Below are 25,617 nucleotides of genomic sequence, written 5' to 3' on the forward strand. Positions count from 1 at the left end.
TGCTCAACGCAGTGTGCCAGGTAGAACTTTTTCTGGTTGGGAGGGGTGGGTTAATGATGCATTCGCAGTTTGTGGTAGAAAAAAAACCTCAGTCAATTACATGCAGACAGCTTAATATTGCCTTTGCAATTTATACTTGGTGGTTAGAATAAAGCCATTTTAACCATCGTAATACATTGAGTATATCGCCCACTGCTAGTTCTAACAAGACTGTGCTATAAAATGCTACTATTAAAGTACTGTGTCATACATTACTGTAATATTCTACAGCATCTTACTATAACACACAAATGTTTTATCTCAACGAAGTTCTCTTAAAAAATCAGTAGCTGAACAACCAAAATTTGCACAAAGGTACATATTTGGCCCCTCAACATTCCTATGTATATTATGAATACAGATATTATGATGTCAAAATACTGCCTAGCAACTACATACCAACAGGCTAAATTGACCTGTTTGTTTTTATACATCTTTAGCACCTTAGGAAAGAATTGTGCCATTTTTATTTCACAACAGTAACATCATGTTTACATACCCAAAACTCTAATTGGCTGTGATATATTATGACATCATTATGCTGCATAGCCGCCTCCTAACAATGGCCTGAAGAAGACCAAACAATATTGCAGCATGCACTAGGTAATTAATATGAATTGCTGAATTTGGTTTAAAATCACGAAATAAAACAAATCCTAGAATAATGTCATCGATATTATATATTGTCATTTGCACCTGTGTAACTTGTTGGAAAGATTGTGATTTGGTTTAATACAGAAAAAAATAATGTGCTATGGGTTGAAACAAGACGCTTTTGTTGTTTAGATCTGAACAAATGAGAGAGAGATTACAAACCCCACTCTGCTCTTTGCATGCCTAATTGTCTGATCACGCAGATGTTGCACTATTTGATATTTTACTGTTTCTAGTACAATACTCAACAGTTAAAGCTATAAAAAGCTATCAGCATAAGATTATTTCTACTTACATAATAATAGCACTAATAATACTTTTATTTATTTATTTTTTAGCACGTATCATGTTTCAAAGTGCTTGACAGATTGTGGCTATTTCCTTTTTTTGCAGCAGTAAACCTTCTTTTTTTCCTGGAATGTCTGTTGAAGTTTAATAATCTGAGTTTGCCACATTGCTCTGGCTCTGAGAGGATTATCGTTATATGTTTCACGGCCCCCTCAAAGCATCGTTGGCACTTTTTTATTTTATATCAACCCACTAAGGCATACATCTGTCTATGGACCTGTCCTTACATGTGTGTGTGTGTGTGTGTGTGTGTGTGTGTGTTTGTGTGTGTCTGTGAGTAGACTGTCAACATTAGATAAGCCTCTTAGATAATCTCCATTGACATGATTAATAGAAACACACAACAACTGCCTGAATATTTCTTTGAAAGTGTGTGTGTGTTTCTTAGCAGTATCAAAACAAGGCGGCCATATTGTTACTTTCTGTCATACTGTAGCAGGATTTCAGAGATGAGATTATGTAAGAGTGTGATGGTGGATAATTTTCGAATGGATCATAACAAAATGTATTTTAGGATGAGTAGAGAGGCAATTAATTTAATGAAAAACTCATCAATTCTTTAATTAGTCACATATATATTATGCTAAAACAAAAAGGTTTACTGTCCTGAGTAAAAGGCTTTGTGCGTTGATGAGGGTCATTAACAAAACATTTTATAGACATAAGGAAAAAAGCAGCAACAAGCGTTGCATTGAGTGGATTTTAGAGTCAGCAAAGGTCAAAGTTTACTGCAGGCACTCTCTCTCTCCTCACAAAGGCACAGACTCATAGTTAGCTGGGTTTATACTGAAATCTTATTAGGCTGTGATATGCTGAAGCCTATAGGAGCAGCTTATGTTCTTTCTCTGCCTTTATGTATTTCACATAAAAGCAGTGCGTGAAGGAACTGGCATCTTTTTAATCATGGTGATTTTTCAAAAAGCTTTTCATGTTCTTTTCATGTTATCCTTTGTTTTATGTTTTGCACTTATTCTGCCAGCTGCGCATTTTTGTCATTATGCTTCTGTAGGTTCTTCTTTTTCTTGAAGTTGAAGGCAATTAATTTTGTTAATTCATATTTTTTTCAATTTGTCAGCAAATAATGAACTTTAAATTTTCCATCCTGTCTCTTCCAGCCCTCAAACCCATTCAACCTTATTTAAGAATTCATCTTTAAAAACTCTATTCTCTTCTTATTTCCCTCTCTTTCCCTTCTCTTCTCACCCCCCACCTGGTAGATTGCTGCCCCTCATTGAGCCTGGTTCTGCCACAGGTTTTATCCTGTTAAAAAGGAGTTCTTCTGTCCTATAGTCACCAAGTGTTTACTCACTGGAAATACTCTGATTGTTGGGGGTTTTCTCTTTAACAATTTAGGGTCTTTACCTTGGAATATAAATTGCCTTGAGACAACTGGCTCCATATAAATAAATTTAAACTGAACCAAATGCATATCATTTTTTATTGATTTTTTTAAAAGCATTTGGGTGCTGCTTTTTTTCATTTTTGCTATAGATTAAACATCAAATTTTTATTGTACACTATAATTTAGAGCAAATTGGCATTCACGGGATAAATGTCTGTGTCTTAGATGTAAACAGATGGCATAACTCTGTCACTTTTCAATATATTTTTTGCCAACAATGTTATACTAAAGCTTTAGTGTTTACTACTATAATACATCTATTATACGAGGTAACTAACTAGATCCTTTTTAAAAAAAAGTTTCATATCAGCAGCCTTTCATTTAAGTTGTTATTCAGTATTAACCAGAGAGAAAATTATTAATGATACCTACAAGCTGCCTTCTTAATTAATTATTTTTCTCCTTTCTTTCCATCTTTTCTTTTCACTGTCAGTCACCATTGATTCACTGTATAAGGTGACAGAGGGCGGTCAGTCGGACATCTTCCATAGGCATGCGGATGGCACCTTCGACCCTGCCTGCTGTTTCACAGTTTATCATGGAAACCACATGGAGTCCCTTGACCTGGTGACATCAAATGCAGAGGAAGCCAGAACCTGGATAACTGGTCTTCGCTACCTAATGGCCGGAATTAGTGATGAGGACTCTTTGGCCAAGCGCCAGCGTACACACGACCAATATCCTTTAAACAAATAGCTACACAGAAATCATGAACATCGGTTTTATAGGAAGGAAAACAGTTTTGTATTCATATTTTTTAAGCTCAGAAGGAAACATTTAATACTTTAAAAGAAAATGCTTCACCACAATGCAAAGTATAATTGTTTTCCTTTAGAAAATAACGTTGCATTACCGCAAACTGTCAAAAAATTGTTTCTACTATTAAAGCTGGCAATCAGCATATTCTTGCCTAAACTGTTTTCATCCACGTTTGTCTGTGTTTTCTATTAAACAAGTGGAAATGCCCAAAATTATCCTGACAATTTTTATAAACATATAATCATAAAACCTACCTCTTTTTCCTTAATGTGTGTGTGTTTCACATGGATGAAGCAGACGTTTGAAGAGGCCGATAAGAACGGAGATGGCCTACTAAACATTGACGAAATCTACCAACTTCTTCACAAGCTGAATGTCAATCTGCCACGCAGGAAGGTCAAGCAAATGTTTCAGGTTAGAATATGAAACCATTGCAAATCATTCAGCCATTACAGTCCACTTGAAGCGTTGCTGCCAAATTGAACAAAGTCAAACAGACAGTCAGTTTCAAATCCTTTATTTACAATATTTAGGTCAACATAAAGGTTTTGCATTTAAGCACATTAAAGGAGCTCAACTGCTATAATTATTATGCCTATGTGTAATTCAAATATATATGTTAGAGATATTTAGTAGTATTTTAGCCCTTATGCACAAGATAATTTTATAGGAAAAGAATATTTTAATGTAAGAAGAGTAGTGATAGTGAGGAATGTCCCGGCTGCATAAACCAGGAATGTCAGTCTCCTTTTTCTTCATGTGACAAATTTCATTTTGCTGGGTTGCTCCAGTAAAACTATTCCAACCCATATAAAACATCTGATTCCCATTACTTTCGGTGTAAATAAGTTTAAGTACACATTCAATCCAAGAGATGCCCTGAGAAAGATTATTGCAATTTCAACTTGGTTTTAGTTTCTCTACATTATAAAGAAATGCAGCTGGAGTAAATCAAGGAAACTAGTTACTGTTGTTCACTGGGATTGCAGAGGCAGAAATAAAGCAATAGATTATATGTGAATTCACAGATAATTTCTATTATTTTTTATTTACCTTAAATGGATCAGTAATTTCTTACTTTTTAATATCTTTATCAGCAAGAAGACTGTAAATACAGTTAAACATTGACATTTTATGCCCTCCTCATGTGAAATGTCCACATTTTTCAAAGCCATTCTGTGGGCAGGATTCGACCCTCTGGTAGCCCCCCTGCCACAGACTGTATATACTGCAGGCTTTTCTAATGTTAATTATTGTGTACTTTAGGAAGGTACAGCATTAAAAATAAAGCTCCCACTTTTAATTACCACAAAAACAAACATAAATGACACAAGGTAGTCCCTCCCAACAAATGTATCCAGCCACAAAGACATCAGAAGTAATTACAACAATCTGACAATTTGTTACTGTGAAGATCCAAACTGGGACGGTTAAATCATTCTCACATCCCATCATCAAAAAAATAAAACTCATCTTAACGGCTTGATTACCTGTGTAGGTGTCCTGGCACAATAGGCAACTAGGGCCACAACTGTCAAGTTGCTCAGGTATGACTACATCAAAGAAGTGTTGTTGTTCTCTCAATTTAACAAAAACAAAAACTCAGCGAAACCATACTTGATGAAATCATTGGTAGGCCTATTGCTCAAATGTAGAGGCTGAGAAATGGTTTCAGTGCCTTTAAGCTTTTAAATCGCTCTTCGTGAGAACATATTGTGTGGTAAATCCCTATTTAAGCCAAGAATTACATCATTTTTTTAAATAAATCTAATTTGCTGATAAGAAAAATCTGAACATTGTTAACCCTCTTAAGCCTCCTCTTCTCCAATCTTTCATTAGTTCACAGATGATACAGTGAATCTCAGAATGTTTCATCCTCTCACAATGGAATAAATTGAAAGTGTTCAGTCTCTGCGTTTAGATTAGAAAGAAAATTTCCTCAATATATCTTTTTCCAGTGATGCACCAGGAGACATCATCACCTGAACAGCTTTTGGTGCTTAAAATATCCAGAATCTGTCTGTTTTCTGTCAATGTATTCCAAGTCAATCACAGTGATTTATCCCTTTCGTTGTGTGTAGATTCTGTCTGTGATCGAGTCCCCAATGCTCACAGTGAGCTCATTATGGGATTGCGATGGAGGCATTAGCTAGTATTATTAGATTTAGTGTCGAATTGGCCTCCGTGAGATCCAGGTAATATGAGACATTGGATCCCACAGAGCCGGTGGAGCGTGGTGGCAGGATAGAATAAGCAGCGAGCCCAGCTGTGTATGTCCCCTGGAAACATCTAGTGAGATATGAGTAAAGGAAAAAAAAAAAGAGGAAGTAGTAATGTGTTTATATATATAAAAAATGCTGGTCCATGGTGTCTGCTTGCTGCTGGTGTGAACCTGTGCTGTATGAGTGTTAAAGGATGAGCCAGTATGCAGCTGCCGTGTGTACCCCTGCACAGTTTAAGACTATTTGCATTGTTTTGTATGTTGGTAGGATTGATAATAGCTTTTCACTTATAGGACATAGAATATGCAACTTCTTGCATTTTGATCATTTGCATCAAATATCAAGGAACACATAAATTAACAGGTGGGAAGAACTCACGGCACTTTTCAGACTTCTGACAAAATGTCACATTGAACTACAGATTCACTGGGAAGAACAAGCACCAACGGTAGATTTATTCAGAACTGAAGAAGATGAGCTCAACATGACACACAGTACAACAATGTTCAATTGTAATTTCTGTCCCAGAGAAGCTTTGTGCTGATAATCACACTGCAGAGCATGAGTTTGCATGAAAATAATAGGCTTTCCAAGCTATAGTCATATTGCCAATGACATATCACTCTGTCATCATCACAGGAAGCAGACACAGATGATCATCAGGGCACCCTCACATACGAGGAGTTCTCTGTCTTCTACAAGATGATGTCTCTTAGACGGGACCTGTATCTGCTGATGATGGCATACAGCGATAGGAAGGACCACCTGACAGCAGAAGAACTGGCCAACTTCCTGCACAACGAGCAAAAGGTGCGCCAATCAAATTCTCAGCAAAGGATGTTAAAACCCACCACAGTTTTATAATGAGCAGTCCAAACCAGAGTCTCAAAAATCAGCTCTTTTAATTTGTAATTCGGCCTCAGAAAAGAAATTCATTATATTCCTATTCACTCTCTCCTTGTTACTCCAGTGTCTAACTCCCTTTTCCTAAGCTGTGTGCCCAGAGGAATCTGCTCCACTAAGCCAATGTATTGCATCTAAAATTGGTTTGTGTCATGGGAGCACTTGACTTGTTTTATATGACTTTTCTATGCTCTTTTTCTTTCTTCTCAAGGTTTTCTTTTTTCTAACAGAGTTTTTACTTCTCTTACATTTCAATGGTGTAATTTTTCATCACGCTCCATTTTTTCCCATACCGATATGCTCAGGTTAATATGTTTCTAAAATTGAGCTGCTGAATTTAATTCAAAAATGAGAAGTCACATTGACTCCCTCGACCTTCTAGGCTTAAATAAAACTAGATGCATTACTGGATTTCAAATGCTGCAAATATAGGTCTTTTCACATTTTATGTTGCTTTTTTTCTGTATAGATGACCAATGTGACTCCAGAGTATGTTGCAGAAATCATTGACAAGTTTGAAGTGTCAGAAGAAAATAAACAACAATGTGTTATGGGGATTGAAGGTAACTTTAACTTCTTTATCCTCCCTTTCAAAGTTTGCTGTTTGCATTTCTAAATCTTGGTGTCAGCCTCTCTCTTTCCTTCACTGTGTTCGTCATGGCACATCATCACTTTGCAACACTAATACTTAATACTTAATACTAATTATTTTTTTTGCAAGTAGTTTTCATACTCTTAAGATCAAGACCAGCTATTGATAGAGTTGATGCCATTTTGGTCTTTTGGAGGTGACAAAGGGGCCAGTTAAAAAAATAAAAATAAAATTATGAAATATTATTTTACCCTTTATATGTCTCCAGGTTAAAATTCATAAAGATATTAGACATTCATAAACAATTTTTCTTATTATTGACTGTAAATTCCAGTCCTCATAATAGAAATACTATAAATTGCTGGCAAGAAATGATGGGAACTATAAAAGGAGGACCATGAATGGTTCTGGTTTTATCTCTGAGTGTCATTTTAAGTAACATCCCATGTACTCAAAGGGTGACCTTAAAGGAGGAGAAGGCGTGAGGATGGATGAGGACAGCCAAAGTGTGAAAATTGGCAAATCAGAATGCGGGTGGTGGAAAAGAGAAAAGTCAGTGAGGCCAGAGTAGATGAGGGGTGGGAGGACAAGGGGGTAAGACTAATCTTGTCGTCTGAGGCATGAAGTCCGCCGTTGCCTGTATGTCTGGCCACCCAGATCGGTATGACCCTGTTGCAGCTCTGAATTATGGGTGTTCAAATAGAAGTCACAGAATGTACATGTTTTTCTATAGCATGAAGAATAAGATGTGCTGTACAGTTTTTGGTCTCTTAACATCTGTGTTTCCAACAGATGTTAATATTCATGCCTCCAAGTGTACTGTTAAAATCTAAACTTAATCTCAATATACCATGGTCAGGTACATGTGATCAATCACCAAATTTGTGTTACATCTTTTTAATCTTTTTCTTATTTTAATTCTCCTCCTCAGTCTGCTTTCCCACATTAACTCTCTGCTTCTCCTTCCTTCCTTCCTTCCTTTCTCTTCCTTATTTTCGCTTGCTCTTGGTATTCCTGTCTCATTTCTTTGCTTTCTCGCTGGATGAAAGGAAACTTCCTTCTTACTCCCATTCATGCTGTACCACCCCCAAAAGTTAACAATGTTAAGTATATCTAACAGTGTGGCTTGAAACCACAGCACTGTGGTTTTTAGAGTTGTTTGTCATCTATTTGTAGTTTTTCTAGAGACTGACTTGGTGATCAAGAGATGTGGGTAGAAGTTATGAAATAATCCCTATGGGTTGTTATTCAAAAAAAGAAAAAAACGTTTTACTAGTTTAGGAGAAATAAAGATATATAAAAAAGGGGGTCATTTTATTTCACACAAAAGCTGTAAAACATAACTGAAACTATGGTTTCAGTACTTCCTTTAGTATGGATGTTTAGTTTTCCCCTATAATTTTTTTTGTTAATTAAAATTCATATTTTACTTTCAGGTTTTACAAATTTCATGCGCTGTCCAACGTGTGACATTTTCAACCCACTGCACCACGAGGTAAATCAAGACATGGACCAGCCTCTGTGTAACTACTTCATCGCCTCCTCTCACAACACCTACTTGACCGGAGATCAGCTCCTCTCCCACTCCAAGACTGACATGTATGCCTGGGTGCTGCAGTCTGGTTGCCGCTGTGTGGAAGGTAAAGATATATCTCTATTTAAATGTGTGATCTGACCCATTGCACGGAAGTCAATTAAGCATGTAGGAAAAAAGTGGGAAAAAGGAAGGTAAAAATATTTAAATAGATGAAAGATGACTTCCATTACACTACATCACTGGGTGTACTGCTTAATGGTTCTCATGCTGTAGAACAGTACCCTCATTAATGTAACTAGTAACACCTGAGCCTTTCTTATTGTAACTAATCAGTATGTCTATGGTGAAAATGTAATTAGACAAGATTTTTTTGGTGGCTCATAATTGTAAAAAGGGATCTTGATTTCAGCATGTATTAAATTATTTTTGTGTGTGTTTTTTTTCTCACTGCATGGATCCTTTTGGGGACAAAAGAGCTTCACTTTAACATAAAATATAACCTTACAAACTGTAATACCCCTACTGGTCATAACATTTAAAAACATGCAGAAAACCTGTGAAATCAAATGTTATTCAAATATCTTTTGTGTTTCCCATATGGAAAGCTGAACAGTGATAACAGACTAAAAACGTAAAACAGCAGCATTGTGCTCCTGTATTTTCTTCCGAGGAGAGAACTGTATATAAATAGTTTCGGTATTTATGAATCATTGCTTCTTCTTCTCCTACAGTGGACTGTTGGGATGGTCCCGAAGGAGAGCCGATGGTCCAGCATGGCTACACTCTGACCTCAAAGATCCCATTCAAGTCTGTCATAGAGACCATCAATAAATACGCCTTCATAAATAACCAGTGAGTCAAAACTTCTGTGTTTATATGTGTGTTTTTTTATGTGTGTGTGTCTGCAGGAGAGAGACAGAGTGTTTGTGAATGCTTAATGGAAACTAGACACTTCCATTATCCCATTATCCCATTACTTTAGTGGGAGAAAACAGCTTTGAATACCAAATGGAAATGATGTTTGCCTTATTTATCCTTCAGTTTACTCACTAACATGACATAAACAGAATTTCTGTTTTTCACACACTGTTATAATGAAATATTGATGATTACATTGAAAGTTTCCCCAGAAATGTTTAAATACGAAGTTGCAGAAAGTAGATAATAAGAGAACACTGTGATTCCTGGCACTAAATAGTACCTATTACCCAGCCATCTGTTTAGCAGCACTTCCTCTAGCTCCCCGAGGAGCCACAGTTTGTCTCTGTTAGGTCCAACATTACCCAAACAAAGTGTTGAATGATGCAGCTTCCTGCTGCCACATTGGCTCAATTTGACATCCAGTATTGCAGCTTCTTGTGATGGCAGCGATTGTGTTATAAAACCATTTATCTGTTTCTAATAAAGACAATATTGGAGTACCCTCAGTTTCTGTAAGTAAACAAAAAGTGTGACTACATTTGGCAGCATTTTGAAATGTCTGGTAAAGTTAATTAAAAGTCGTATGCCTGTTGTTTAACTTATTTTCAACTTAACTTTGTTCATTTTTGAGACATTGTTGGCAGAAATATACGGCTATTTTGAGTTTAAAGGGACCAGATTGACGGCGTGTCCTATTCAGAGTTTGTAACTGTTTACTTTAAACCATTTGAACACTGATATTAATGAAGCTTAAATTTGTGTTTTTAAAATTCATGATACATGTTCTATAGACCTGTATAACTACTATGTTACCTAGCTGGATCAAAATTTGTAATAATCGGTTATTATCCGTTTGCATCGCTAAAGACTGTCTGATCAGTTTTGCAGTATTTGGTGAACTCTGAGCAAAGAGTATAGCCCCTACACATCTGAACACATCTGCCTGCCTGAGGTAGATGTATCATTTATTCAATTAGATGTTACGATGTTGTTTTTCTTAACGATGGAAATAATACCATGATTATCCATTATTTTTTAACCTCTTGCACTACCATCTCTTTAGGCCCCATATTTGAAAATCCAATAAAAACTTACAAAGTAAAACTGAATTGTCTCCAGGATTTTCCTCTAACTGTTAAAACTTAAAGCTTCTGTAAGTAATTCTTAAACAGGTAATGTCATGGCGCTGGGTCTGTGATCCAGTGTTTATGTAATTGGACCTTTTTGATTCCGGTTTATTTAATATTCTAAGGTTTAGTTTCTGTTTGTTGTTGTATTTTTGCTATGTTTAGTTTTTTTTTCGGGCCCTAGTTTTGTTTTTTAGTTTTCAGGTTTCGGTTATAATGTCTTCGTGTTTTATAGTTACTTTCTGTGTTCTCCCCCAGTCTCAGTGTCAAGCCCACGTGTTTTAGTCATGGCCTCAGTGTTTGTACTTCCTGGTTTTATTTTGATAGTCTTCTGTTTCATGTGTATTTTGTTTAGTTTTGCTTCCCCTGTCTCGTCAGTCAGATTAATGTCAGCTGTGGCCTGTTCCCTCATTGTCCTCCTTGTGTGTATATTGGCTGTGTCGCAATTCAGGGGCTGCATCCTTTGGAGGCCGCATTTGAAGGCCGATTACGTCACAGCGACGCGACGAAGTCTATCAATTTGAAGGCTGCTCCAAATGCGGCCGACAATTGCGTCCTTCATTTCCCTGAATTTGAAGGATAGGTCGGGTTAATCCTTCGTGGCCCAACCTATCCCAGAATTCATAGCGTGGCACAGCCAATTCCAGTTTCCAACAATGGCGGCAGCTACTTAGTTGTAATATTACTCTTATCACTCTTTTCAATACTTTATTAATTAAATGATTATTTATATTATTTGTATAATAATATAAAAATACTTTTCAAACGCGGCAATGGCGGAGGAGCGTGGCTAAAGAGTTTGAAATATTACTCTTTCTGGGTCACAAAATAAACTTTTAACATATTTTCAGGTGAGAATGTAGGTGTGTAAACTTCAAATATCTGCTTGGTTTATCAAGACATCACATATTTGCAAAAGTGCTCCGACATTTTCTGAGAAGTCTGTTACCCACCAGCTTGATAGCTGACCAGGAAGTCAAGGCTCACTAGAGCCGGCGAGAACACCGGACTCCCAGCACATCGTTTTCAGACCCCCCCGGTCTTTCCCTACTCAGGTTAAACATGATATATAAGTCACTTAGATAACTTAAAAATGTTATTGTTTGGCTTTTTTCAGTGTTTCATTTGTTCGTGAGTAAATCGGTTTGGCTGAGATTAAAGTCATAGTTTTCACACAGCTGAATAAACTTCAAACACAAAACTGACTAAACAGAAGGGTAGACTGTCCCATTTCACAGCCTCGCACTTCCGGCCTTCTCGGTCTTCAGAAGACCCGGCCCACGTAGACCACGAAGGTCGGGTCCTCCAAAGGATGCAGCCCCTGAAACGAGACACAGCTATTGTGTACATGTCCCTCTCTTCTCTCCCCTTGTGGGTAGTGGTTCTGTCCATCTGTTTGTCGTCCTGTCAGTGGGTCAGATTATTTTATGTTTGTGACCATTTACTTGGGTCTTTTGGCTTTTGTTCCTGTTTTTATTTTAAATTATTTTAAAGCATTAAAGTTGTGCTTTTGAGTTTGGTTCTGTGTTGCTGAGTCCTTTTGGGTCCACAACTCTGCCTGTGACACACCTACAACTGCAGTTATGACAGATAATGGATTTTTTATTTGGGGGGAAGGGGGGGACTCAAATTAAAACAGAGAGTCTTCCATCATGTAACTGTTTGATTCCACTGTTGTGTGCAGCAGCAAAACTACAAAAAATGTGCCTTTATCCAGCAAATTGTGGACCTAACTGCACTGAGTACAAGTCACTAAGCCATTAATGACCCAAGAAATAAAACAAAGATTTCATGATGATATGCTCTAGTTTAAAATAAATGTTTAGTGTTGTCATGTGAAACTTGCCAATTATGAAAAAATTGCTGATCCTAATTAACTTAAGTGTTTATAATAATAATGACAGCAAGAACAGACTAATAAAATGAATGTCATGTGCTTTATTGCTCTCTTTTCTCTCCTGTTGCCGTTTTCACTTTCTATATTCAATACATTTTTTATCATCGGTGCCACCTGTTAATGTGATTAATGGGCCCGAGGCTATAATGGAAGAGAGTGAGTCTCTGCTCTCCCGCATCACATGCGCACACACACAAACAGGCACAAGCACACATTACACAGTTCATTGGGCTGCCTCGGTGTTTCACCTGAGAGGAGCTGCTAGATGTTTGAAATGAAATGACTCTCTCTCTGTTGTCTCTTTTGGTCTTCAGCTCTTTGGCAGAGAACTAGTGCCTGCGTCTGTGTGTGTGCGTGTGTGTGTGTGTGTGTGTGTGTGTGTGTGTGCGCGCACACATGTCCCTGTGTGTGTTGTTCATGCAAGTGTGTGTTTCGAGGATCAGAGGTGCGAGTGAAAGCGAGGCTGTGTCCCCTGAGGGACAGCTGTCAGTCTGACAAACCTGACATTTGAGCTGTGCTGCTGTGTGGCCACAAGTCATTTCACCTTTTCTAAATGAAAAAACACACACACAGCCCACTGACTCGCATACACCATGCCATGCCACAGAGGTGCAGCTGTATTTTTATGATTTACCTCCTCTTTGCTCTGTTGGATTGAGGTGAGAAATGGGAGCACAGTTTGAAATGTGATTTATGATCATGTCAGCAGATCCATCTCACTTCAGTCCATTGGTTTCGTTTAAGGCACATTTTGAGAGTGTGGACAGCGTTCATGTAACTTAAAGAAAGCTGAGTATGTCTCTTGTTCTTTTATTTTAAAGGTATCCAGTGATTCTCTCCATAGAGAACCACTGTAGCATCCAGCAGCAAAAGAAGATTGCACAGTACCTGCGAGAAATCTTTGCAGACAAACTGGACATAGGAGATGTACTGAGTGGAAACTGCAAAACATTACCCAGTCCTCACAGCCTGCAAGGCAAGATACTCATCAAAGTAAGAATAAATCTAAAGTGGTTAGACGAATGGAAGATGGACTGACAGTGCATGCTTTTAAATGAATGAATGTCTTACTGAATTCAAATATGACTTGTCAGTTAGTGCACTTGTGAATGAATGCAACTGCATCAGCTCTCCTCTCACTTCAGTGAAGAAAGAAGTGTGCATGTGCCAATTTTACTTCATGTGCATGAGTTCAGAAGGTACTGCAAGGCCACTAATTATTTCCCATAAACACATGAAGTGAAGGAAGAGGAGCAGGGAGAGGGAGAGGGTGTGGAAGTGGTGAAAAACTAGGTCAATGTATTAATCATAGGCAAGAAAGAGAGAAGAACGAGACGCTAGTATATGATGAGTGAGGCTTTAAGTTTTGGTAACTACAAAACACAAAAAAGAAAAGTCTGGAGAACTGCTGAGCTCCAGTTTAATGATTAAATTATTTTAGTTTTCGAGGCAACATTGATTCAGAGGATCAAATCTTCTTCAGGGTGCTGGATCAAAATGTATCCTTAAAACTTTCAAAGAGAATAAATTATTAAATTGCAGCCCAACCTTGTACCGTCTTTAAGCTTTTTCTGAGATGTTGTGACAATTTTGTCTTTTTTTGTGCTTGGATGTGTGATTAGGTTTTAAAACAACTGTGACAACTAATTGTAACTAGCAATGTTGAATTGAAAAATATTTTATAATACAACCCACCACATACAACATCACAACAAATCCTTGAAATATCAAAGTTTATCATCCTTATTTATTTATTTGTATTAAGCAAATTGAATAAATGAAACCCAAAACAGTTTCTTGTACTTATTCAAGCAACTCAATACATTGCAATTTTCCACAAATGACAGATGATAACAAAAAATGCAGTTTTTCATTAACTTAAAATTCAGTTATCTGAGGCTTGTGACATGGCACTTTATCCTTCTGTAAGCAGCCTGTCAGCAGGTGGTAAACTGGGGTCATAAAGGGATGGACATGGTCACCAACAATAGTCGGGTAGGCTGTGGTGTTTAAACAATGCTCAGTTGGTAGTTAGGGGCCCAAAGTGTGCCAAGAAAATGTTCCTCACACCATTCTATCACCAGCAGCCTGAACTATTGATACAAAGTCAGTATTAATCCATGCTTTTATGATATTTACACCAATTTACATTTCTGATCCTGCCATGTGAATGCTCCAAGAGAAATCTAGACCTGTCAGACTACATTTTTTTTCAGTCCAGTTAGGTGAGCCTTTGTAAAGTGTAGCCTCAGTTTCCTGTTCTCAGCTGACAGGAGTGTCATCTGGTGTGATTTTCTGCTGCTGTAGCCCATCTGTTTCAAGGTTTGACATATCATGCATTCAGAAATGCTCTTTTGCATACCAAAACAAGTTGTTGTAAGAGTTACTGTTGACTTCGTTTCCACTCAAATCAGTCTGGTCTGACTTAAGACATCCACAAGTCTTAAGTCAGACAAGAAAAGTGCATATTTTCTGTGCTTCAGACCATACTCTGTAAACTCTAGAGATAGTTTTATTGGAAATTCCAATAGATCAGCAGTTTCTGAAATATCTGAACAGCCCATTTGGCACCAACCAGCAGGTCAAAGTGCACCTTTCTTCCAGATTGCAATGCTTGGTTTCAGCTTTAGCAGATATGCATATACCATGTGCATATACTTAAATCTATCCATGCATTATTATTGGCTGGTGAGACATTTGAAATTGACAGATGTACATAAAAGAGTGCCTGGTTAGGGTACACAAATGTTTCCTTTGGGGTAATTTTAATAGTTTTTAAGTTGGCATGTGACTGTTGTAGTTTGCATCTTAACAGCAGCCAGTAGGCTTCTTACCACAATATGCTTTATGATTATTTTGTACTACGTCATTTAAAGATGAAACATGATTGATTTTGAAGTTTCTTTTAAGCTTGTTCACAGTACACCTCAATGTGAACAAGCAATAACTAAATATACTTTACCAAATTTTTTTAAACACACACAATCTTTTGTGTATTACTAAACTGGTGTACTTCCACAGCAATCAGATATATTCTTCAGTCCATGTAATCATAAAGATAAAAGCAACAATTTAGAGTGACCTTACAATGGATGTTGCACTTGCAAGTTTATCTAAAAAGCTTACCATGTCTAGCCTCACAAGCTTATCTCTTTAGAGCAATAGCGTCTCCCGAGATGCAGTAAAGGTGTCCAGCAAAAATGATCTGTAAATTGTGGTTGATCTAAAAAGACAAGATCTTTATCCACCAGTGCAGTAGGAGTTTCCCAGAGACTCCAAGAGAGAGTCCAACAAAAGCTTTCACCATTTGTTGGATTTTTTTTTATATATATATAAGAATGAGATACAGTGCAGCTTATCTGTAATGTTGAAGGTCTGCATTGTTCTCTGTGAAAAGAAAACCTGGATCTGTCTTAAATGGTCAGATGTCTGCAAAGTTAAAGAGCATTATTGATTTTCTACAAAGGCCCTTTGCTCCCCCATCTTTTTTGTCCCTCTGTTTGAGAGGCTTTCAACTTTCTCAATAAACCAGAAGAGCAAGAGCAGAAGAGGCCAGAGAGTCACAAGACAATGAAGAAAACTGGCGTAAAGATTTTTGACAGTCACAGATACATAGAAGGAAAGGGGATATATTACTTGCTGAAGTGAGGGTGGTGATGTACTGCAGTAAGCATAGAGTATGCCATTGATAGTGGAAGGAGAAGCTTAGAAAATTTTAACTCCCACTCACACCTCCAGAGTGGCTTACTAATGGGCTTCCACTGTGTGCTGAAAGGAGTGCTCAGAGAGCTTCTCAGAGACTGCAGATGACTGTTTAGAATGTATGTGGTTGCACATATGTGTGCTGTCTTCTGTGTTTATATCCTTTAATTTTTGCCTGCTGAATCTAGTAAAGCATCTTCAAAAATTACGAGGATGCTCATTATCTGCCTGTATATATTCTGAAGTCAAACATATTGAATGTGAGGCGTTATTCTTGGACTATCTTAGGAGTCCAAGCAGTGTGGGCGTTCATGTGTATAAAAGGGATGAGCAATGCATTTAAGACATATGCATGGGTCAAATGTCTATCCTCTTATGTCTTTGTCTGTGCTTTTTTCCCATGCAGGGAAAACGCCTGCCTGCATATCTGTCTGCAGATGCTGAAGAAGGGGAGGTGTCCGATGATGACAGCGCTGATGAAATTGAGGACGACTTCAAGCTCAAGAGCAGTAATGTAAGAGAGAGGAATAAATCTATGAATGATGATGATGTGCACACAATGAAGCATAAACCCTCAAATTATCACGTCCAAATAGACATGTTGTTTTGGATTACTTGAAACCTTCTTGCTTGTTTTCAATTAGATGCTGTCATCATTTCTTGACTTTTTTGTATCTATGCACTTAATATATACATTAAAAAATCTGTATCATAAATAATAACATGAAAATAAGATGGTCAAGCACACTGGAAGATCAGTCACCCAAGAAAACCTTTCATTTTACTCATTTTCAGACAACTCCAATATTCCTGTCTTTCCCTGTCACTGAAGGTTTGCACTTTTTTAGCAGCATGCATAATAACACAACATGCTCTTATACGATCCATAATTATGATTATTATCAACACGTTCAGACAATGTTTTGACTGGCACAAATATAAAGAAAACAAAATTGCAAAGCTAAAGTTTCTGCTTTTAAGAATAGCTTTTCTTTGCAATTGTTTTTCCATCAAAACACTAGTGACAATTATTAGAAATGTAAATAAATGGCATCTACGCTAACTTTCTTGAAAAATATAAAATTCAAAAAATGAATTTACTTATATTCTCTATGGAAATAATCAGAAGTCGTAGCACTTTTTATAACGGCTGTGCAATATTAATAGTGGGTAATAGAGTGGAAACAAGAAGGTAATAAGATGAAAATAGCAAGTTATTATCACTTGATTATCAAAATAATTTCATATTATTAAACAAGTATTATCTTGTACCAACAGTATTTGCACCACAGTAATATTACCCTGAAATTTATGCAATTGGGTTATAAGGGATCAGAAACTAAGGGTCATAATATGGAAACCAATATATGCTTATTAGGCAAAACCAGTTAGTAACAGAATATTACTATGTTGGTAACAGTATTATAATATGATGATAATATGATTATGAGACTATTATAATATGATGCAAAGCTGCGTATTTCATTTCCACATTAAAAAAAAAAATAAAAAGATGTAATATTACTCAGGTAGAACCACTGTCGATACAAGATATTACTTGGATTTCAGTTGAATGTTGCTTTGGTAATTAACTTGTCATTTCCATGTTATTACAGTCTCATTTCTATGTTGTTATCACACTGTTACCATATTATTACTGAGCTGTGTGTAAGAAATGTCTCCAGATAAGTTTCTAAGCCACACTTGTTTGTACCATGAAAATCAAACAATCAGGGCAAGTAACACTGATTAATTAACGATGAACTTAAATTATGATAAATCATGATGTTGATAAATGATTTATCTTAATTCAAAATTAATAACAAAAAATAATAACAAAAACAACACCCTGTCAAAAAGCAAACAGGCAAGCGAACCAAAAAAAACCAAACAGTTTGGACTGAATTAATCCCAACCGCCACATACGAGACCATAAACAGAGGTTAGATAATGAGATCTAAATGGTATTGTTGTTCTAGAGGTAATGAGTTCAATAATTTTTGCTTGCAAAGTTTTAATGATCGTCATTGTTGTAATGTTTTGAAATAACCGGTGCTTAATCAAGCAGGCGTAGATTTAAGTCAAAAGTAAACAGAAAAAAAAAAATACTTTTGATGTACTCAGTACTCAGCCTGCTAGAAAATATGTCCAAGAATGCCATCAATGCCAGCTTATGATAACTGCTCTTTAGTTTTCCCTGAGCTATTTTCATAGCTATTCTTAATCATCATCATATTGTGATACAATAGTGCCATGGTCCTCCTTACAATGCTTAAAAGAGGACAAGACTCTTCCAGATGGTATAGTTGTGTAACCAAATATGGCATCATTTTTCCACATTTAGCTGAGAGGCACGAGGCTGCAGATGCCACTTCAGATGATCATTGCCAATTTAAAACGGGAGATGGCAGGTTTCCACTGATGGGAGGTTTTGTATTGAGCTCATTAAACCAGTCTGCTTTCACAGCAGTCACAGCTGAACATTACAATAATAGTGTGGTGTAAGTTTTGTACAGTAATGATGCATCGGATTTGTAAAAAGGTGACTTGCATGGTCTTGATTACTCAGACTGTTTGTAAATATTTATTTTTATTGTCATTTTGAATGGAATGATGCACATACTGAGCTCCAGATATAATTCACTGAGAAAATTGCTCATTCACATTCAGCCATTCATTTAGCAGGTGTACAGTTTTATACAAGAGGGAGATGTTTAGTCATTATCATTACCACTTATGCACTTCTGACCTGTGGAAAGGAAATCGATACTCCTCAGATATACACAAGATTATATGTGATTATATGCAGTTATCATCTTCTACTTCTATTTCTTGCAAATATATGGTACTGTGTATACAGGTTTGATTTATGGCAGTTTGGTGTTGCAATTTCAGGTGCCTTGCATTAGCGATAAGGTGTGCTCCTGCTTCAAAAAGGCATTACTCTACACCATACTGAAAACGTTTTCCTTTTGTCCCTTCTTTCACCTAGGGCAATGGTCACCACCAGGTGGAGTCTCACATCAGAAAGAAACTGGACTCTCTTTTAAAGGAGTCTCGGATCGGAGACAAGGAAGACACTGACAGCTTCAGCATCAGAGCTTTGCTCCGAGCCACACACCAGGGTCTTCAGAAGAATCTGCGGCAGGTAAAGCCCCAAGGCGATATGTGGGGATGAGTATGGAGGAGAGTTATACTTGTTAACAGATGAAGAGAAGAAATCAAAAAAAGAAGGGGATAAAACTAGGCCATGGGATTAGTCATGGAGAAAATAAATGAGCAGACTAGTTACTGCACCACTCATAGGTCAAACACACTCACCAAACACATGAAAACACAGAGACACACACATCTGTCTGAAGGAGATCTTATGTTTCCACCCACGTAAGTGGTGTTTCATCCAAAGGATGTCAAAACAGACTGAAAGTGATGAGAAACTAAATGTCTGCAGTGTTACTTAATATTTAATTTCCCTGCTTGCCTCTTGTGCTATTTTTAGAAGCTTCAGTTTCCTGACAGCCATTTTAATGTAGTGGGTGTTGTGCATCGGGGTTTCCTATTCATTTTATTCTACTCATGGTTGGCTGGTGATACCCTTCACCTCATTTTGTCACCACACTTTTTTACTTATTTATTTCTAGGTGTTACTTACTGTAATTTTTTTCTTTTTCCCACCCACTTATCAGTTGTATTGTACTGTACTGCCCAATGTCTTTTATACCTATCTCTTGAGATTTAGGCTTTAAGTGACTCACTTGGGTGCTAATGTGACTGTTATAAGATTCACACCAAATGATCCCCATGCACAAATCTAAAAAATTGCACGTGAACACAAATATGAAAGCCTCTGAATGCATTTTTTTTAAATATATATTTTAGAGCTCCAGAGGGGTTCTGAAGAAATCCCAAAGCAGATCGTTCATCACGACACTCAAACAGAAGGTAAGAAGCATAGAAAAGGAGGTGGCTTTATGCGCTTGTTTCTTATTCTATTTATCTGGGGTCCCAAAATGTAATTCATCTTTGTTCAGCTTCAGGTTAGGTTGTAATCACTTATTTTAGTTCTTAGAATGTTAAACCACTTTCACATGATCTTTTTTGGGAGGGGAAACTAATATTCAGCAGGATGAGATTTTGTTTTATTTGAACGGCAGACCAAACTTGCCTCAAGAAATCAATGCTGTCTTTGTGCATGAAGGAAAAATGTGCAAGCCTGTACTAAACGGCTGAAATCAATGAGTCTCTCGTCAGAGCAGCCAGTCTGATTGAATTCACCCAGCTTGGTGATTTAATGCTCCATCCGCTCAACAGCACAATTGCAGTTTGTTGTATTCATACCATGTTTTTCTCTTTATTTTAAACCACGAACCAAACTAGATATAGAATGCTAATTAGTCAGACTTTACTGTAGATATTGTAACTGTCATGTATGGCTGGAGCAGGCAGGAAGTGGACCCAAATGCAGACACTTGTGCATGGAAAATAACCTTAGAACAGCAGCTTTATTTCTTGCTAGAGGAACATCCTTCATGACATAAACTCACAGAAAAACAAACCAAAACCCTGAGAATAAAACTAAGAACAAAACACGGGGCAACTAGCAACACAGAGAGTCACAGTACATGAGGAGGTATGACACAACAAAGGGCAAAGGAAAATATCGGGCTTAAATACACAAGGGAGTAACGAGGGAATAGGAAACAGGAGGGAAACACAGCTGGGACTAATTAGACATAATGAGACAAGGGGAGACAAATCTAGATGCACTGCACACAGGACAAGGACTATCAAAATAAAACAGGAAACACAGGACAGGTTCGGACATCGCAGACTTCACAAGGGGACACGGTTGACAGGGAAGACATAACTAAACATAGATACAAAACAAAACCTAAGAACCAGGAATCACAAATACACAGACTAGACACTGACTGAGGAGACACAGAGCACGGAGCACAGAACAGTAACCAAGAGACTAGAACCTAAGTAGCAGTGAAATAAAAGACTATATAATAATACAAAATACAAAACAGTGACAGTAACTGTGTGTGGATCTTCTTACAGTCTTTGTGCTACGCCAAGCCTGACAGTGTTAGTGCTGCGTTGTATTCACTGTATATGAGAAAGAGACCAACTCTTCTTCTAGGCAAGAGCTAGTGTTACACAAACTTAACATTAAATTTATACCAGCTCATCATCTAATTACAATATTGCAATGCATTTTAGTAACAACCCTGAAAATGAACATAATTTTTTATCAACACTTGTTTAAAATAGTTTGGAAAAAAAGCCAAATAACTTTAAAGCCTTCTTGAAGGTAGTGCTTACCTCAAAGCTGTTATGTTAGACTACATATGTTTTTATTAAGCAGAGCTTTTATTTGGTGCAGCCTTCCCACACTGTTTGCTGTATTTAATCATCAGAGATGATAACTGATAAGCATCACTTACAAGAAGTGAAACAGAAGCAACTGCTGCTTTCTATCAGTTGAAAGCTTCTTTTGAAGTCATTTATAGCAAATTCTAATGTAAATTACACTTTATGACACATTAAAGAAAAAACCCCAGAATTTTTAACTCTGGCACTAGAGGAATGGTTAAGCTTAGTTTCTGACATGTTAAATTTGACATAAAGAGAATGGTCCCTGCACATACCATAAACTAGTACATGCAAAGTTTATGAGTAATCACCTTTATCCTTTGATTAGAGATTTCCATCTTGATGGGAGTAGTCTCATCCATTGAGCAAAAGAGGTCACTGAATGGTTTAATGAGTATGAAATTATGTGAATCTAAGTTACAGCCTTTGAACTCATCAGATCTTAACAGAGCTGACCCTCTGCAGGAGATTTTGTACCAACTTCTTGAACAGTGCTTTCGTTCTTCAGCATGATTTCAATTTACCATGCATATAATGTAAGTTCGGGTCAGTTTTAAGTGGGTGGTGGTTTCTGAAAAGATTCCCTAAACATTCCCACATTCCTCAGTTTGGTTATTTCTCTCTCTGAATTTCTCTCTCTAGCCATTCGCTTCCTTTTACCTTCCTCATTTTCCTCTACTGCCCACACACATCTACTCTTCATTCTTTTATGCCTCCCTCTTTGCATTTTGTGCACCCTCCCACGTGTGTGTATATATCTGTGCACACATGGGTGCAAGTAATCTGCTGGTAGGCAGCCTTAACCCTGTAATTACTCTTCTTAACTTCACTTTACCGCTGATAGAACAGACTAGCTAAACGCACAACAAAACTAAGAAAACAGAAACAATTTATTCAAAAAAAGTCTTGCAGTGATTGAGTATGCTATGTATGAAACATCCCTGGCATGCACAATCACACACTCAAACATACTGCAACAGCCACAGTGAAAAGGACTTGCTGAAAAAACACTAGCGACAACTCGTGGGCATAAAGAACATGTGCTGTGAGAATGTGGGTGGCTTTATGGATATTATATATGTTTTGGTTTATACTTTTTATTTAGAGGGCAAACCTTTACAGTAGTGTAATTGTGTGTTTGTTTACATATCCCTGTCTCTTCACTGTCCAGAGGCACTCCAAATCCAGGCTGACATGCCAAAGCATGGACAAGGAAGAAGATGGTCAGGAGAGGTCTGGGAGGGAGGCTGGAGGACAGTTCAACAGGTGACCTTTGAACCACTTCATCGCAATACTGACAATCTCTGACAGCTGAGAGGTTGGATACTTGCTGACTGCTGGGAGCATGAAACAATTCAGGTCACTGGTCGTGCCATGCAAATATTGTATGTTTGCTGGAGAAGACTTTGTTTTTGTGGGGAAAGTTTAAGGAGTCAAATCTGGAGCTACCACCAGCATAAAAGCAGAGAACCTAGATTTTTTTTTCTTCTCTTCTTATTTAGAGTCTATATTTAACAGTCACCCTTTTCCACTTTTCTCAAATTTATCTGTAATGTTCAGCCTGCATGCCCTGCTGTGCAATTATGCCTTCCCTACCCTGATTTTACCCTGATTTTACTGACTACAAAAGCACAATAATACCAAGAGTCTAGGATGCATGAAAGTGGCGCCATAACAGAATACATCACATAATAATAATAATAATAAAAACACATCCCACAGCTCATCTGCTTATTAACTTGTAGTCAAAGATGGATATTGTATCCAAAACCATGATTAGAAAAACTTTGGTCATTTATTTGGCAAAATTGTTGATGCCACATTATCTGTCAGAAGTAAAACTCAAAATATTCAAAATACTTTTCCTGACCTTTCTCTAATTCTGGTATTGCTAGGTATTTTGCCTTCTCTTATATCATATCAATATTTTGCATATTTTGCAAATGTTACCTGTCACTAATGAGTAGTCTTACAATTCTTGTTTTCACCTACAGTAATAAGTGGTAATTATTACTGCTATATCATTATCGAGAACTAAAAAATGCAGGATTCTATGTTTTACTTTCATTTCTGCAGTCCCCCATCTATCCTCTCAACTCATTATGTACTTAAAAATAACAGAGGAAGGGGTGATAAAATGACATAATTCAGTCTTATTGTTGCCACTAATTTGGTCTGTATTTTATTTAGACTCACATCTGAAAGGAATCATACCAAAGTAAATTGTAGTCCATTTTCATCCTCACTTTGAATATAGTCCACTTCTTTTTCAGTTTTATGTCCATGTTGGTCTTGTTTTCCGCCCATTTCTATTTGAGTCAACCCTGGCAAAGAAATGTGGAAATCCAGCTTTGTTTTCCTTGTTCAGCGGCTGTCTGCAACTAAGACCTTTGTCTGTCTTTGTTCTTCCAGTCTCTGTTGCATATTCATATAGGCATGTCCCAGGGAACTGTCACAATACAGATTCCCGCAAGCATGTGTCTGAGTGGCTGACTTTTTTTAAGACTGTGGGTGCCTGACAGTGTAGTTGTTTGTGTGTGTGAATCTGAGTGAGTCTTCTGCACTGCATATCCTCTGGTCCCTATTAAGCTTTTTGCCTTTGATGCTCTTTTCCTGTGGTTTCCAAGTTGCCTCCAGTGGACAATCTTCTATCCTTCAATGCTTTTCTCCTATAAATACTTTAATGGATGGATGAATGATCAAGTCTTAACTACTATCCCTTTTATTCCATCTGCCTCGATGATCTCACTTTGTCATCTCTGTCCTCTTTTTAAAATCGGCCATCTGACGATTGTTTCAGGTGTGGAAGAAAGAGGAAGACGATGAAACTGAGCAGAGATCTGTCAAATCTCGTGGTGTTCACCAACTCTGTTGCCTCACAGGAGTGTCTTAATGAAGGTGAAACACCAGAGCTATGACACATGCACACACAAGCAAAATGCAATCTTCGTATTAATGGTATCTTCTTATAACAACTCCACGTTTTTCTTCAGGCACTGCAGGTGACGTTCTGTCTTTCAGTGAGACCAGAGCACAGTCTCTGGTGAATCACAGAACAGAAGAGTTCCTGGCTTTTAACCAGAGGCAGCTGTCTCGAATTTATCCCTCGGCATATCGCATCGACTCTTCCAATTTCAACCCTCAGTTCTACTGGAACGTGGGTTGTCAGTTGGGTAAGATGACAAATTACAGATCTTATAAGGTTCTAGAAAACTTTGAGAGAAAACACAGCTGTTTAAAAAAATGCCATACTCCTAGTTCAACATACTGACTGGAAGGGTGATTTGTTGATTCTTGGCTGTTTTAATCTGCATGCTAGAACCTAAGTATCCTTGGGCAAGATACTGAACCCCAAGTTGCTCTCTGATGCATGCACGAGAGTGTGAATGTTAGATAAAAGCACTTAGGTAGAAAAAGTACAGACAAAAAGGACACATGGGTGAATCATACATGTTGTATAGAGTGCTTTGAGTGCTCAAGTAAAGTAGGAAAGTGCTATATAAGAACTAGTCCATTTCTACTAGTTTATTTATACATTAACACTGCTTAACAAATGCATGAACACATACAAATGAGCTTATCTGTGGCCTTCACTTGATATAATCTGAAAGTTAATCTGAAGTTATTTGAGAAGAGATAGGAATTTTTCTTGATCTAAAACAGTTAATTTCTTTTAAGCAAAACAAAAACAGTTCCATCTAAAGAAGGGAATATTTTAAATTTCTATAGTATCATGCACAACCATAGAATACAGAATTGCAAAATACTCTGCAATTTTACTTTTTTAAAGGTGTTTTTCTTAAACTGTTAAACTATTTGTCTATGCAGGCTTTCAGAACCCCATCTTTGCTTTTGAAACACTCACCATCTCTGGGACGCTCTCTTTTTGAGTTATGTTGCTATTTCAACTGTTTTGAGTTATTCCACGAGGAATTTATTTATTCATTCATTCATTCATTCATTCATTCATTCATTTTATTTTATTTTAGATTAAACAGCTTAGTCAGTCATTTGTGACCCTAGTCATACATGTTTGAAACGTTTGAAACATCTTCATAAGCCTTTGAAGTCAAACATCTTTGAAACAGGTGTCAGATGTATGACCTATATATATATATATATATATATATATATA

General features: G+C 37.2%; 1 protein-coding gene across 2 annotated transcripts in view; it reads left to right on the forward strand.

Moving 5' to 3' along the window:
- plch1 (phospholipase C, eta 1) overlaps positions 1-25,617 on the forward strand; it is a 71,347-nt gene that overhangs the window by 35,909 nt on the left and 9,821 nt on the right. For both annotated transcript variants that reach the window (XM_039598071.1, XM_039598070.1), the window contains exons 4-16: positions 2,877-3,120; positions 3,487-3,616; positions 6,064-6,234; positions 6,797-6,890; positions 8,356-8,559; positions 9,188-9,308; positions 13,223-13,394; positions 16,510-16,617; positions 19,096-19,251; positions 19,983-20,045; positions 22,654-22,748; positions 24,283-24,380; positions 24,476-24,655. In XM_039598071.1, coding sequence (XP_039454005.1) covers positions 2,877-3,120; positions 3,487-3,616; positions 6,064-6,234; positions 6,797-6,890; positions 8,356-8,559; positions 9,188-9,308; positions 13,223-13,394; positions 16,510-16,617; positions 19,096-19,251; positions 19,983-20,045; positions 22,654-22,748; positions 24,283-24,380; positions 24,476-24,655 — 1,836 coding nt within the window. The remainder of the gene's footprint in view (positions 1-2,876; positions 3,121-3,486; positions 3,617-6,063; positions 6,235-6,796; positions 6,891-8,355; positions 8,560-9,187; positions 9,309-13,222; positions 13,395-16,509; positions 16,618-19,095; positions 19,252-19,982; positions 20,046-22,653; positions 22,749-24,282; positions 24,381-24,475; positions 24,656-25,617) is intronic.

Source organism: Oreochromis aureus, linkage group 14, assembly GCF_013358895.1.
Source record: "Oreochromis aureus strain Israel breed Guangdong linkage group 14, ZZ_aureus, whole genome shotgun sequence".
NCBI lineage: Eukaryota > Metazoa > Chordata > Actinopteri > Cichliformes > Cichlidae > Oreochromis > Oreochromis aureus.